This window comes from Palaemon carinicauda, chromosome 2, assembly GCF_036898095.1.
Source record: "Palaemon carinicauda isolate YSFRI2023 chromosome 2, ASM3689809v2, whole genome shotgun sequence".
Lineage (NCBI taxonomy): Eukaryota > Metazoa > Arthropoda > Malacostraca > Decapoda > Palaemonidae > Palaemon > Palaemon carinicauda.
This window is the reverse complement of record NC_090726.1, coordinates 48509618-48526747: the sequence shown is the minus strand read 5'-3', so window position 1 is coordinate 48526747 and position 17130 is coordinate 48509618. Positions and strand designations below refer to the sequence as shown.

The 17130-nt window shown below is 38.5% G+C and overlaps 1 protein-coding gene across 1 annotated transcript in view; it reads right to left on the bottom strand.

The window, feature by feature from the left end:
- Positions 1-4583: 4583 nt before the first annotated feature.
- Positions 4584-17130, bottom strand: part of LOC137616449 (rho GTPase-activating protein 39-like) — a 78690-nt gene continuing 66143 nt past the window's right edge. Inside the window, exons 12-16 of the mRNA XM_068346217.1 lie at positions 16914-17076; positions 15500-15675; positions 7858-7969; positions 6991-7217; positions 4584-6608 (exon numbers count right to left, since the gene is read on the bottom strand). Of these exons, the coding sequence (XP_068202318.1) occupies positions 6404-6608; positions 6991-7217; positions 7858-7969; positions 15500-15675; positions 16914-17076 (883 nt within the window). The 3' untranslated portion in view covers positions 4584-6403. The remainder of the gene's footprint in view (positions 6609-6990; positions 7218-7857; positions 7970-15499; positions 15676-16913; positions 17077-17130) is intronic.

The following is a 17130-nucleotide window of genomic DNA, read 5'->3' as shown; positions in this document are numbered from 1 at the left end:
ACATCTGTTCAATAGATTGCCAGGTAAGGATGTTTTCAAAAGGCTACCACAGCCTGGATGGGAGTGGTATTGGTGTGACAGGAGCTTAACAGTAATGAAAGAAAACTCTTCACCAACTTGTTCTCTAAGCCTGGAGGGTGAACAAGTGCCTTGTCCATGATGAAGAGGGCCTCGAGTTGCTGCTGGTTCTCCCCTAGAAATTTTCTCAAACTTGGACCAAATACATCATACACTCACTCAATGAAAAACCAGGCTTTATTGTTGGCCCTCCACATCAACATTTAACTTGACTCTTGATCACATTGTTTTGAATGATAAACAAGTAGGGGGTTGACCTTGAAGTACTCATTTGCATTTCCACACACCTATCCTTCATCCAGTAGAATGGGACATGGTGCCCACCTTTCCTGTTCCTGTTCCTGTCATGGCACGGAAAGATTGAGCCACTCTCTTCTCATGTTGGAGAGCTACGTAGCTCAATCCCCAACTGATACCTTTGGGGTTGGTTAGTGCAATATGAGCCTGAAGTGACAGTTGCAGTAAAGCTGTCCTACAATGACTGATCACTAGTTTCTTAGGACAATGAAGGTAAGGATTATCCTATCTCCTTGAGCACCTTTGAGCCCACCTGGTGACCAATGGGGTGTTATCCAGGAGTGACAGTTGCTGCTGTTTCTACCGGTACAGGCAAGCCAAAGAGTATAAGTATATGGTACAGTTAGAAACTAACCTCCTCCTATTCTGAAAGGGACAGACAGTACAGTACTCGCCAAGTGACTGCTACCCCTGGGCTCTGTTGTACTAATAGCAGGGGAGAGGTTCGATCTTGCACTGTTAACGGGGCTGTATCTTTCATCCTCTCATCCATTCCCTTCCGATTTCTGGAGGACCGTCTCTTCTTTCATGTCATGGTACCAAGGTGCCATAAACGGAAAAAATATTGCTGCCACATAACACCCCATGTACTAGAGGGAGGATAGTCCTAAGTTCCTGCTCCGCATGCCTTAGAGCAGAGTCAAAACACCCACACCCAATCAACAATTACCAGAGGTAGGGTACATGGAACCCCTCATGCTCTGTCACGTGGTGGTGCCAAGAACAATTTTCGGGACATGGAAGGAAGTCTTCTTTCTCAAAACCCCAGCAAGTACCACCAGCTGTTAATTCCAACAGGGGTCTTGTCTCTGCTCTACTCTTCCCTAGTTCAGTCCGTGACGGGGTTTAAAAGAAAAAGTGGCGTGGGACAGAGCCTTCGGGCTTGTCTTTCTCCTTCTCCCACCTCAAATTCCATCTCTACACATTTCTATAGAGGTGGAATGATGCAGTTTTCTTGTTATGGGAGTCAGGTACAATCGTTCTCTAGTCCTCTCCCATCGGCTTTTCCAGTCATCACCGAAACAGAGATGATTCTATACCTTTCCTAGTTGAACTGGTACCTTTTCAGACTGCCTTCATTTGGAACTTTGTTCCATGCTATTATTATTATTATTATTATTATTATTATTATTATTATTATTATTATTATTATTATTATTAATGTTTATTATTTGTTATCTATTTATTATTTATTTTTTATTATTTATAATTATTAGTGTTATTCTTTATTGTTATTATTATTTTTATTTATCATTATTATTATTACCTCTACTATTACTACTAGCTAAGCTACTACCCTAGTTGGCACTGTCCTAGAAGAGCTGCTTACCCTAGATAAGGAGTGTTCTACCCTTACTAATGGGGAAATTATGCACTGAATTGACACAATTTAGTATCCCATGACAGAAGACTAAGCATTCAGAGAGGCAGAAGTAGGTTTTGATATTCCATGGAACTCTCCTGCAAACACTTTTAGCCATTTTCAAAATGCCTTATTTGTTCCTCAGATGTTCACGTAAGCCTCTAGGGATATCATTCTCAGAGATCTAAACTCATTGCTTTTATTACAGCAAGAGGATCTTGATTGAGGAGATTCTGATATCATGCCCAACCAAAGGACGAAGTACCTGGAAATGTTGATCAGTTGGAAAGTGAAGCCGTTTTGTCAGCAAACTCAGGGAGTTATTGCACGGGTTCCTAATCAGTAAGTAACCACTGAACCACACATGGTAGCAAGGGAGAATGGGTGGCAAGATGATGATGCAAATTTGCTCTCTTTTCTTCCTCCTTTTCTCCTCTATGGAGTCTTCTCAGAAGACGGAAAAGTAAATGTACAGGAAGAAGTTCCTTTACACTTCTAATATGTGCGCATCTCTTGTTGGAGGGAGTGACTGATGTCACCTGCCAGCAGCTACCTTAAGGTATGCCGATGTGGATCTGTTGGCTAGATGAGTATGAGCATATGCACTCGCCTTCAGTGTTCCTGTAGAACACCAGCTTGAGATCTCAATCCTATCATTTCAGTGTACCATAAACACAAAGATGCCTGGTGCAGCTTTCTTACTAGCCAAATAAGGAACAAGGAGGAAGTGTCTACACAGTTACATCTGACCTTTGAAAGACTTCTTGCATGTAGATGTAACATCAATCAGTGCCGACCTCTTTTATTTTGAGGGAAAAATAACTAGCCAAGCCCATTCAGTACTTATCTGCAATACCACTCAGTGTACAAGGAGTTGAATTTTGTGTCTAGTGGGCTTCACACCACCCCTGCCTTAATGTACCTTATAGACATTGCCCACAGTTGCTTGAACCCCCTTTCTTTGGATCCTCTGGTGGATGCTCGGTATTTGTGTAAGTCTCCCATCTTCCTTACAGTTGTGGTTGTGATGGCTTATTGGAAATACCTATGCCTGGCAATCTGCCGGACTAGGGCTTGAGTTCCGCTTAAGCTCGATAGATTCTTTTAGGTTCTGGCCCTCCCAGGTGTGGAATGGGTCTTGGGTTCTGATCATGTATATAAATGGTCATTCTCACTGTCCCCTTGATAGAGCATCCTTTAAATAAGTACAGTATGCATTTTGTATAAGGTAACATTTGGCATATATCTTCGAGAGATGTTAGAATGGCTCTTTGATCTCTTATTTTGTTCCACTCTCGAGATGATGATGTAACCATGTAACTGGTCCGGTGTCTGATGCTGGAGATTTAAGTGACAGAGCTCTTCTTGCAGGCTATTCCTGCCAAGAAACAACTCTCCATCCTCCTTACAAGGGTTAAGATGGGTAGTTGTGTTGCCAAACATTTGTGTGTGTGTGTGCGCTCTGGTTTAACACCACAGATGTCATCTCCTGTTAGTGAGATAGGTTTTCCATGAACTAGTACTGTACTGACTTCCTATTAAGCCAGCACTGGCTGAGGTACTAACAGCTTCAAAATTAAAATTTTTACGTTTTAGGAGATTGTTAGGGTCCCCTTCCTTGAAGGGTGACTATTGCTGTGAAGAAAAAGAAACTAACAGTTTATTTTAGGAAACTGCCTCCCTCCAAAGAGCGAGTCTTCTGTTTAAAGGTCAAAACGTTTGTTTTTCTGTAGGAACAAATAATGATTTTGGCCCCCCATTTAATCACCTGCTTAACTTAAGTCCAGCAGGTAGGTGGTTTCTTACTTACTCATATAAGTTATCTCCTATTTAGAGAACTTGGTTTTTGTATAGCTCATGAAAAGTTTTTTCTTTTGAAATTTTGTATATTTTGCACTTACCACATGTGGTGGGGTTCCTGTTAAACAATAACACAACTCTTTCATGCATTATGACTTGCTCACGATGCTAAATGTGTAAGAATGAGGCCTAAGGAGGCTTCATGTGGCCTTTGTCTTGGGCAGCTACTGCTCATCCTGTCTATAATCTAGAAACTTTTGTCTAGGATATCAAAGACCATGATTGGAAGTTCTTCAGGATTTCGTTTTGCTTTAATTTATTTGTCTAATGTATTTGCTATTTTACTCTTCAGTCTTCAAAAATTTATGTAATCTTTACTTTTCCAAATTATAGCAATATTGGGCGATTTTTCAAGGCTGAACATTGAAGTCACCGACTTTTATTTTTTGAAATTTTTGGTAATTTTTCCTTTACTGAAGTCCTCGTGTTATAGAAACATCACAAATTAGCCTTTGCACACTGTGCTTCAATCCTTAGATTTGTTTAATTTCTTGTGTTTGTACTGCATACCATGCTTCAATCCTTAGGTTCATCTAATTTCTTGTTTGTACTTTCTTGGACATGCTATATAAACAACAGTACATGAAGTAAAATCATCTTATGATAATACTAATTTCTTTAGTAAGCTGACAATAATTGGTTTCAAGGATTTCACTACCCTTTCTCTAGTATGATCTCCAATACTTTGAGGGCTTGGTCAAGAAATCTTATTTCCTAATCATTTGTAGTGCCTTTATTTCAATGATAATCTGATCTCTTATGGTCAGTATCCCTTCCAATATCAGGTTTATTTAATTTTAGCAACTGATGGTTAGTCCTTCAACCAAAATACATCCATTCACACAAGTAATTGCCAAATCTCTAAGAGATGTTTCTTAATCATAATGTTAAGTTGCTGATTTATATTCTTAAATTTGCTTTTCCTCATTTTAGAAATTTATTTTCAATAATGTGCGTAGAAGACAGGTTTAAAAAAGTATTCGTAATCAAATATTACAGCTTCATGGTTTTTCTTTCTCATATTACAAAAAAACTTTTGTTAAATACAGTAAAATGTGATAGTAGCAATGTAGAATGCTTGGTGCATTGACAAGTAACAATGAATTAATTATACAGTCTTTAATATGCATATAATACAAATGATTTTAAATCCTTATAACATTTTGAAATACAACTATACAATATATAATACATAAGGACATCTGTACATGATGCTTCAAACCATAATAAATTATACAGAGATTTTTTAACAAATTATGCTGCATAGCCACTATAAGCTAAAAAGGCCAAAAGAAAATTTAAATGAATCTCAATTTCTTTTTTGTACAGAAAATTTAACTTGTGCAAGAAAGTCAGGCACATATAGCCTTATAAAAAGGAATAACTTTTAATTATTAAAGCCTAAATAATAACATCCACATTTGGTTTACATGCAGTTAAAAGAAAACTGGGAACGCATTCACACAAACCAGCGCTGTTGCCTAGAGTCAAACTTGGAACCTACTTTCCAAAGGCAAATGTTTTTTCCTTCCTCCTTTGGTTTCACACTATAAACTATCAAGATGTTCTGGCTTAAGTATTCATCAAGTAGTTAGTTTTGTTCTCATACATCTCCCACTTGCACTTCTTTCACACTCAAAAGATAGCAAGAAATATTTCCTGGAAACTTGTAGCAAAAAGGTGTTACTATAGATTGTAACAAACTCCTGTCAACATGGTATAAAAATAACTATATCAAAGAGGGTTATAACAAAAGCATGTGTGCCTGTAACAAATGCAAAAAACTAGCTTTGATCAGTTATTCATTTGTTGAAGGTTGGCACAAAGGTCAAGAATTTTTTTTTTCTGTTTTTTATTTTTGAAGTTGAAGACTAGATAATTAGGCATGTCCGTTTTCTCCCTCGTCCTACAACAATTAAAAGTTGGCTGTGTTGGTTTATGAAGTTGCAGGTTAGTAGCTCAACACCATGTCATTGAAAATTCTAAGAATATGATGCAAACATCTTTTTAAGGCATCCTCCTCAGAGCGATTTCACTGTCAAAGATAAAACCTTTGGTATTTACAAGACTCCCAACTCCAGTTTAGATAAAAGGTCCTTTTTATTTTTCCTAATCCTAAAAAATACAATATTCTGAATATCAGAATTCCAATTGAACTTTTTTGACAGTGTCCATCATTCTGGAATGTTGCTTTCATATTTTACTTTAGGTGAGCATGGTTTTAAAGTACTGAATCATATATCCCTGACAAAATTAACATGTAAAATTTCCACTCAATATTAGATATTTACTACTGGAATGTTTACAGAATGATTAATTTTGTATGAAAAAAAATTACCAGTGAAAGGTCAGATATCCCAATGCTATGGCATCTAAATCAACGGACATCAAATCACAGCTCTATCTCTGTAGTACCAAAATTGCTATAACATGTGATGTCACATCTTTTAAAGTAATACATATAAAGCTATGTTTTTATTCAAAATAATATTTGGAAGCTTAAAGAACTCCAATATGATCTTTTGACTTTGGTTTAAATAACTGGATTTGATTTTGGGAACCACTAAAGACTCTGTAAACTGTGCCTATGACATCATACAGAGCTGAGCACCATGAAGAGAATGTGGCATCCAAAACCTTACCATATTCTAAGGATACGTCCCTCACTGTCCTGACTTGTCTCTTACGGAAGAGATGCTTTTTGATACAATATATGTATATATACAGTATATATGTATAACAGCAATTGACATTAACATAAAGCCTCCAATCTAATTTTCATGAAAAATAAAATGGATGCATGCTTCAGACAACACCTTCCATAAAAGTAGTATCTAAATGCTGAATTAGGGTTCGTATGAAGGCCATCTCCTTCCGTGTATTTTCGTAAATAATGCGTGGATCATCACTCGTACAACGCAGACAATTAGGCGCCATAACCATTGCTAGATTGCTTGCATCCATCTTTGTTGCCGACACAATATCAGGCTGGGCAAAATACTGTAAAAATCTGTAAAAGATAAAGCATGAAGTAGCTAAAATACAATGTGGGTAATTAACCCAAAAGAATATAAATTTATAATTAAAAACACTGCATAATGTATGTATACTTTCAATGCCTTAATATGCACATATGAAATTTGAAGTACGGTAATTAAAGAAGTAGAAATTCATTAACTTCATACTGAAATTCGTAGCATTAAACTTATCACAGAAATGAGCAAGGTCCTTGAAATGTTTCTAAATTCAAAACTTAAAGATTTTGTTAATTATCCGTATTTCAAACCGTATTTATTGACTATAAATATTAAAGATAGAAAAACTTTAGAAATTTAAATTGATTTTTTCTTTTCTATATTTGATATTAACTATTGAAAAAGATTGTTGCTTACCTGATGAGATAAGAAAGAACAAGTCTGTTGATATCTGGTAACTTGTTGACAAGTGCCACAGCTTGTGAAGGTTCATCATGAGCATTAATAGCCGACTGATAAAGAGAATCTGGTATGAGTGGTTCATAAAGTTCACGATACCACAACTTCAGTAGCGCTGCTGCTACATGAGGATCTCCACAGTCACCAACTTCCCACTGATCCACCACCTGCTTCAATTGATGAACCTGAAAAGTAGAGACTTTGTGAGCAAAAAGTTTTTGTTGTAAATTTTTGACACTTCAGTTTTTTCAAGTATTTGTTTCAGTTCTATCTTGATACGGAGCTTTGAGTCTGTTGGAGGGAATTGTATAGTTTATATTTTTCCTTCTATTCTAATACCTAATGTTCAAATGAACTTATGGTAGGCTATACCTTATCCTCATTTTGTGTTTTCCTTTAAAGTTTTGGGCTAAGAGAAGGCAAAGTTTTTCTTTTATTTCATGGTCACTTCAAATATGGATTAGTATTAAACTATGAATGGAGGTTATTTGAAATGAGTTTTTAAATTGTTTAATAATAATTACAGTATTTTAATTATCATCACTTCCACACCTACTAATTAGTTTCGTAGTTAGTGATATGGCTTAACAGGTAACAATTACTGAAATTAATAGAATTTCAATAAGTTGTATTATTTTGACACTAATTTAGACTAGTGTGGTTCACAGACCCCTTGGCATGATTTTTCCTTACCCACAAGGAGTGAAAAACTGACAGACTTGGTTCCCAGAGGGTAGAGAAAAAAAGGCAGTAACCATGTAAACTTTGCAGACTTATTGTAGGGGTACTTCATTTTCCATACATTTAACTCTTGCCATAACTTACCTCATCAAAATCTGCAGGAACTCTGAATATTCCTTCGGTATTAGTTCCTTGCAGACGAAGTACTTCTTCAGACAAGGTTGTCTGCACCCAAGGCAATCGTCGATGAGGATATCTGTTTAAAACAAATTTGAAATTTTTGTAAGATTATTGCTATCGGGCATTTTATATTTTTTAGGTTTCATTAATAAAAACTTCGCCCTGTTAACCCAAAGACCAAATTTACTGAATCCCATCAATGACCATAAGGTTTATGTGGACTAATTAAAAGCCAATCAAAGGAAGGGAGAAGGGAATTCAATTATGAAAAATTTCTGGGTTGCATTTATGAAACTAATTTGTTTCCCATCAGTTCTATGCAAAAGAAATTAATTAATTTTCAATTTCAGGTTGTTAAATAATGGAAAGGGGACTCCCAAAGAGTAAGCAGAGGACAGAGAGAGAGAAATCGAAAATGGGGAGTTATCTAAGCAAGTCTCGATAAACAATTTTCAAGGGATGTGATCCACGATGAAAAACTGCATCATAATGCTATCTGGAAATGAAAGATAAAGGGTACTTTGTTCCATAAACTAAAGTCAACTTTTGTTTTATAAACTCTTAAAGAAAGCCTACTTTGTTCCATAAACTCCTAAAGAAAGATCACTTTGTATTAAACAATTGTGTCAAAAAGAATAATTACTGTTTAATTTCCAGGTTGTCAAAGGATGAAAATAACATCCTTCCTCTGGAATAAAAGACCCTTGTACCAAAATTGGTATATAGAATTGGCAAATGAATGAGGAATTGCTCTAAAAACTCCTTATATACAACAATTTCAAGTGAGTCATAGTTTAAGCTAAAAAATAGCATGAGAACTTTGTCTTGAAAGAAAAATATCATTATATAAGCAAGTGCATTAACAGAACTTGACATCTGCTGCTATTTATTCCTATACAAATACAAACCATTGTCCTTAAAATATGATTTCAGCAAAGCAGGAACTCTGCTATTAATATTTATAACTATATGGTCATAGTTACTGTAGGGTAGTGGGTATGCCCCACCTCCTCTCACAGTATACTGAACAGCCACAGAGTACTATTGATGTACTCTGCATCTTAAATGGCTTATTTAAGCTTTTATCTGCTTTATCTTACAAAAGTGTTTGCTGTTGCTGTTCCATTGTGATAAGAGATTCCACATGCAGTTCTGGCCTGGTGCGCTTGGCCAAATTGTAGTAGATTTATGAGCCGGATTGCTGTGAATACTCGTCTCTCGTTTCCTTTGTGCAAGGGTCATAACCCTGTGACAAGTGTAGTTTGTGGCCTCCTTTGCAGTAGTCAAGAGAAAAAAGTCTAGATGATTCAGTATCAGAGGGGACTACTTAAAAGCTGTTGCCCAAGAAGCTCTTTAGCTGATTTTAGTCACCCTCTAGGACTTTTCACTATTGTGCCTGCTTCTGCTTCCTCTAGAGCAGAGTCCTCTGGAGAAATACCGAAGAAGGGAGGAGCCCTGATCTGTTCTCAGAGCATGCTTCCAACAAGAAAGGAGTATCACCTTGCCCTAGTGAAGGTGATATAACCCCATGCCCCCTCCTCAAAGTTTGCCTGTTAATGGGACAATGATGTTAACAGGGATTTGGACCCGAGGAAGTTGTGGGCACCCACAGGCATTGATGGTTAATCCTCTGCGTTCCTCGCCTGTTACGGGAAAAGATTATCGATCCTCTCCTTCTGTGGTGTCATTGCCGCTAAGCAGGAAATCCTTAACTTTGACGTTAGGCAAGTGGAAGAAACACATGGACTCTCCTTACCCTCCCAGCCCCGTATCTATGACCTCGCTCGCTGATGCTGCACCACCTGCTCCGAGGCTGAAGATCACCGATAATGCAAACCATCATAAGGCTATGCTCAAACAACCCTTTACTCAGTACTGTACTGCTCATTATCCTCTGAGAAACTGAGGTAGCATGAGGTACAAGTGCTTATGGTCCTCCTACCAGTATTTGGGTTCGAAAGGGAATGAGTATGTAAACTGTTGCTCAGGATCATTAATATCTTCATCCGACAACTCAAAGAAAATGAATTACTTTACCTTGTAATATAGCACAACAGAAGTACTGATACATCAAGATAGCCTACGTGAATAAGGGAGGGACAATGGTGAATGATGACTTCATTCATGCTCATGGTCTACTTGCATAGGCTATCCATGTGCAAGGCCTTCATGGGATAGTTCCGCGGTAGCCATGTTTTCTCATTAATGTTTGCCACAACCATGTGCATGATAACATGGTGATCAGTAGGGTGATCATTCTACTAGAGCTCATTGTTCCAATGCCAGGACACACGACAGGACAAACAGTTCGAGTGCAACGAGAGACCGAACCTCAACTAGCAAGACTCATCGCTATGCTTCTAGCAATTGTGACTTGCCACAAGGGGCATTGTTCACCTACCTCTTCTCATCGCTGTAAGTCACTGATTAGAAGTTTTCCAATACAGCAAGATCTTCCTACTTGAAAAGACCATAGTACCTGTAGAGACCTTCCAATGTGGAGAGCGCGCGTTCATCTACTAAGGACATTCCTGCGTGACCTGATTGGGATCTATCCAATGCTTCACTGCATTGGATCGAGGGACGACTCAGTGCGTTGAATTGAGAGGCGAAGTACTTGCTGTGATCATTTCGACAACAAATGAGCGTTGTCCAGATTAAGTGAGGCAACTTTAGAGATATTCCTCAACATCTGCTAACAAGTTGTCAAAGAGAATTCACCTATCTGCTGTTTTACACCTATCTGCTGTTTTACCCTTCTCCCATTCATCCATCAGCAGTACAAGCTCTTGGTGCTTCGTCACCCAAAATGGACACAAAAGTCAGAGGCACCACCCCCACCTTCTGAGGAGTCACACCTGCTAGCTGTCATCCCTTCTTCGTCATCCCACCATCCAGGTTCTGTGTTAGAACCAGAATGAGAGTACTGTACTCAAAGCAGTCACACTTTCCTTTGAAACACATTGAAACTTCCTCTCTTATGAGGGAAGAGGAGTCTTGTCACTATATCGACCCTTCGGCACCAAGCTCCATACCGTCACTTGCCGAGACTGAGAATCCCAAGATTAATCCACAAGATCGTGAAGGTATTGGCCATCTGAGAGCTCAATGACCTTGGAGAGGTAACTATTGATTAGGGCCTCACCCCTCAAAAATCAACCCGCCATTGAGTTGCTTTGGTTTTGACCTTCTTGAGGGGCTTTATATTCTGTAAATTCTCAAATCTCTGGTTCAAAGGATTCCCTATGCACAAGCTGTTTGAACAAGATCCTGCATTCTGCCCTCTCTCGACAACGATGGTTTTACGTTCCATAGAATACCAATATCTCCCCTTTTCCAATCAATAAATCATTGACCTTGATAAAAACAGGTCCTGTCGAGACTCAAGATAAGAGAGTTATATTCTCAGCATCTAAGTCACCTATATGGCAAGCCTACTGGTCGAGTGCCGTAAACTACTTTGCCGCTTCGCAGAACTAGGCAAATCCCAAGAAGAGGAAGAAATTTTCAGACTTGATCCTGTCGAGTGCAAAGGCTGATATCTTCTTGGTACATCACTCTGCAAGCCATTGAGTCCTAAAGAAGAGAGAGACAGTAGCTTTTAGCTTTTTGAGGTAAGAGGTCTACATACTTAGAAATTCATCTGTACTAGAGAATGCTACTCTTCCCTAAACTAAATATCAATTCAACAGTGAAGTGGAGGAAGAATCCCTTATCCAACAAGCATTGCCACCTGCTCCACTCAAGTCAGCATTGAAGTCACCAGCGACATCCTGGGTCAGGTCTGAACTTATAGCTCCTTCGTCCTGGCCAGTCTAGAAGGGGTTGAGGTAGGAAGGAAATGCGGAGATTGACAGTCGCCATTGCCACAAGTGTGGGATGCCTGTCACACCGTTGAGAAAGGAGGTACTGTAGTATCACGGAGCTGAATACAACCTTCTGTTCATTATCTCAAGTCCCCAACCTCACTCAGACAACGACGAACAACTCTTACCATCCGAGTTACTAAAAAGCTCTTACCCTCCAGGCATAGGTGAAGATGTTAGCGAAGACCATGCTAGAAATTGTACGGGGTGGTTCTCCAGGCTTTTGCAGTCTAAAGATGGTTACTGAGGATGGAGATAGGTAGTCAGCCTCTCCCCCTGAACAAGTTCTTCTAACGATTCCCTTCAAAATGCAGATGACAAACACAATATGATCTGTCATCATGAAGAATGACTTCATGCTTTCTGTAGATCTGAAGAACTTATTTTCAGATCCCCATCTTCTTCTTCGTCTTTTCCCACTTCTATGTGGGGTCGATGTTTCTGGTCAGCTTTCTCCATCTACCTCTGTTCTACACCTCATCACCGGTTTATCCCTTTGATCGAAGGTCATCCTTGATACAGTCCACCCACCTTTGCTTTGCTCTCCCTCTCTTTCTCATTCCCTGTACCTCTATTTCCATTACTCTTCTCCCATTTCAGATCCCCATCTAATAATCTTAAAGGAAGAACCTCCACTTTGGTTTTGGGGAGTAGGACATCAGTTCGTCTTTTGCTTTAGATGACTACTGTCTCCAAGTTCTCACCAGATTCTATGCAATAGTTTCGACTGGCACATACAAAGGACGTTGAGACAGAGTTCTTTCCTTTTGACAAATTCAGAGGATCATGGTCAATCAAGATAAGTTCAATGTCATGCCCAAGCAGAAGATGGAGTACCCTGGTATGCTGATGGTAACAACTACAGCAAGTCTTTCCCTTGGTGACCTTATGAAGGTCGCACGGAGGCTGTGCAACTCTTTCTCATCAAACTAGAACTTCTAGCTCAACAGTGGCATCTATTTCTTGGACACCTCTTATTGTTGGAGAAGTTTGCTCCTCATGGGTGTTTCCAACAATGACGAATAACCTTGGTGGGATCTGAAACACCTCTCATCAGCAATCAGCAATCCCCCACATAGACACTTCCAGTAGAATTGAAGGTAAGGGACAATCTAGCCTGATGGCTGAACACTGAGAACCTCAAGGGGAACTCCACTCGTGTCATCCTCCCGAGATGATGATGTTCACAGAACAGGTCCAAGGAGGAACCAGACTGCCTTGGGCTTCTGGTATGAAGAAGAAAAGCACATCAACCTGTTGAAAATTCAAGCTGTGCTTCTAGCATTCCAAGCTTTCCAGCAGTGTGGTGTGCCACAACATGACAGGGGTGACCTATGTCAATAAGTAAGAAGGTACCGTTTCACAGACACCTCTGAGTTGGCATAGTAGGCACACATTAGGCATTCAACAATGCAGTAGAGTTGGCAAAGAGAATTGTGTTAGCTGACATGCTCATTTGCCAGGGACAGATAGTAAAAGCAGAAAGGCTTCCTGCTCTGCTGGTATGGCCATCGATAGACTTATGGTGGCTCCAAAGTGGCCAAACACCAATTGGTATCTAGTTCTACAGATAATCCTAGTTGAAATACTGTAGTTCCTCCCCAAATGGCCCAAAAATTTATTCAGGCTTACCTACATTGGTACCTAAACTTTGGCTTCTCTATCACTTCAAAGTGAAGACTATTGCAGTATCTTTTCCCACTGCACAGTAGATGTTTGGATATCTTACAAAGATCCTCTATAGCTGTCTACTAAGAAAAGTGAGCCATCTTCAGTGATTGGTATTGTAGAAGGATACATCTCCAGTTAAAATATCTCTACAACTAATTCTGATTTCCTAGTCTATCATCTCTGATAGGTCTTCATGTATATCCAGTGCCAGGATTTCGTCCTGCTCACGTGTCACTACACCCTGAACCCCATTATTTGTTGAAATACCAGTTGCCCACTATCAGACAGACAAAGTGCTGCTGCACCTCCCTGCTACACCTTTGCTATGCACAACCAGAATGTTTTCTTTTGTCTTTAGTATTTGCAAGATAGAAAACTGATTTACTGTAAAGATCATAGATAGGGCACACTCTGGATGGCTACCCTTTTTAGTAAGACTTTTTCAAGCTGGAGGGGTGGGCTGTGGCACACTAGCAGTACCAACCAATCTCAGGCAGGGAAGATACAAATCCCCTTTTGTTTCTTTTGGATGTTGGCTACTTCCCAAAATGGGGGAGGTACCACGGTAGGTAGATAGATAAGACCATTGCTTAACTGGGCCAGCTACTCGGCCTGCTTTATATGTTCATGCTGGACTACGCTCGACTGATTGTTCCTACATGTTAACCCATTGTCTGGTTTGTGTTCTGTTTTCTATTTTGCAACTCCTTCCCTTCTTAAAAGAAAAAAAAGATAATCTTTTTGTAAAAGTAAAAAAATATATCCTATGGCATCAGTCACCAATTTGGCACTGTTGAAACGTTGCAATCTTTTTGTCTTTAAAGAGATTCTAGAACATCCTAGTTGCTAGCAGCTTTGTTAGCCTTGCAATGGCAAACTAAGTGCTACTTATGCCAGGCACGTTGTGTTTACTTCATGCTTGCCTGTGATGCTGGTAATTGCTCCTATTGTTGACACATCTGATATAATGAGTGCACTATGCCTGCTACTGTTGACACACCTAATGTAATTTATGACTTGTAATGTGTGCACTATGCCTGCTATACTTTCACTGTTCTTGCTATGTCAGTGTATCTTGACAATTTCAGACACCTTGCCTGCTACTTTTCTTAATTTGGTTGCTTTGGCTTCTCTCCTGAGGCTTATGTACTTGAGCTTGTAGTTCCTCTTATTTCTGTTTCTGACGTGGTTGTGCCACTGCTAACGTTGCAGCTTCAGCTATTAAATCTAATAACTGGACTTTGTCATTTCTTCTAACAAAGGTTTCTGTGAAGCTTCTATTGCGAGTGGCATTTAAGAGTTTTTAGTTTTGAAGCATGCCTTTATATAGGTCCTATTCAGTAAAGTCCAAGCAGTGAGTTGTCTTCTACATTAGAGAATCTTGATAAAAAGGTCATTCAGGGTTACACAAACATCTCAGTATAGCGAGCATCATCAAAGCCATAACTCCAAGCTCATCAACAGATATAGCTGTTATGCCATGTCATCATAAAGCTACTCCAATTGTTACCAGTTAACAATGGGAAGCAGAAAGGAGCGGTGAACTTTGTGACACTCTCCAGAGGGACACAATGGATGGAGTTATACCTGTTTACCAGATGAACTTTAGTAGTTAGTTAATTAGGTTTCACCTGCCCTGTATACATGGCTAGCTGTCATTCTGTTATGGAAGGAAGCTGCCATTGGGATACAAGAGAAAACATGCCACAGAGAAGGTTCTTTTCGGGTATTCTTGTTCAATTGAATTGGATCACGTCAGAAAATCACCAATGACTACTTTTTACGGGTCTCATAAGTGAACATCAGATTCAATTATAGTAAAGTGAATACTGATGATAGTTGTCATACATTAGAGCCTTGTTTATATCAGGTAAAGTTATATACCGCAATTATACAATGAAGTAAAATTTCAGCTTCAAAATCTTCAAAATTTACCTGTTTAAAATTTTAGTCAAAATTTTTTTTTTTTATCAAACTCCACTATATCTATTAGGAAAAGAGCTAAAAGAAACTAGCTAAGAAAGGAGGAAAGATTGAGAGCCCTGTGAAACAAGAATTGAAAATATTACCTGTCCCTTTGGAGATCCATTACTTCTTCAATAGTGCCTCCAAACATGGAAGCCCTGAATATATGAAGGCGCGCTAAATCTATTTCTTCTAACGTAGGTTTTTTTAACCGTTGTCGTTTGGAGTTCACACTAGTTCTTTCTAAGCGTTTATTGCAAACACCTGCATAATGTGCCACCTGCAATAGGAAATTAATTAATAGAGATATTTCCTATTGAAAGAGTTTAATGAATTCAACTGCTTTGGAAAAAAGAAAGATTATCAATATTTGAAAAGATACTTTTAAACATTAGTATATTAAAAATCAGAAAGCAAAACACCAAGGGTTACTGTTGAATAGTTGTAAGTCTTCAGTGAATGGCATGATCAAACATCATATAAGGACAGGTCTTGTATTTCCATTGTGAGAATGATTACTGTATTCCCCAGCAATCTCATCACATTGGCTTAATGTATTTACTATTTTCAGTTGACAATAAACAACAAATGAAGAACAGTCTCTCACAATCTTGAAATGTGTAATCTCGTTAAGATATTTCCTACATGCATAATGTTTATATTCTGCATTGCTTTTTTTTCAACGACAAAGAAAATTAGTTTGTAAAATTACAGTGCAAAAACTAACTTCATATGTAAACTAAAGATAAAAATGTTAAGAGTATAGGAATATACGTATAACTTTTGTATGATTTTAATAAATATTAAATCTACTTGTCTGATTTACAGGTATGAGAGGAAAAAACTTCAAAATATGTTCATAGCTCCACTAGAAATTCATCTTCCATAAGTAATGTACGTAAGATGTCTAGTATACAAAGGAAATTGAAATACTAAAATAAAAAAAATTAGCACATGACTCTTCTCATCATTTTTACCCTGTAGGAGGTGGTGCCATCAGTACAGATGCTCTAAAGGTATGACTTGTTTAGTCCTTTATATTATTGTACCTAAATTCCTGCTCCTTTTCTTCAAGCTTACTGTTCAACCTATCTTAACATTTACTGCATAGTGCAACTATGAGGTTTTCCTCTCCAGTTGCCCCTGGGCACTGAATGGCATCCCTGACCGCCAGGGCTGGGCCATGTGACTATCATGCATCTAATCCATTCATTTATCATTTTAATACATTGTACTGTGTATATGATGATGTGCAGGATAACGTTTTAAAAGCAATATAGAGAGGATAGTCCTGCATTAATATTTTAGCCTTCTACTTTACCTGTTTCCATTTCCTTTCTTCCATGTGGCTAACCAGCCATTCTTTTTTGCATGGCTTAGTGTAACCGAGGAGTTTTCTCCAGCTGCACATTGGCACTGAAGGTACTCATGACCAGGGCTGGATCATGTGGTGCAAATTATTTCATATCTTAAAAAGAATATATAAAGTTACTAAACTGAAGGAGATTATCAACATACCTGAATGTGAATAGGCCATTTCGATACATCAGGGAACATGGCACAATAAGCAGGATCACAATGTCTTGTTATATATCCAGCCAAGTAAGGTGCAAATTTTTCAGAAGGTGGGAAAAACGCCAGACATATTGCTAGGAGTTCCCAACCTCTACGCAAACTGTCCCTGTAAAAATAATTACAGAGATAACCTTGCACATATGTTGAAACTGAGATTATG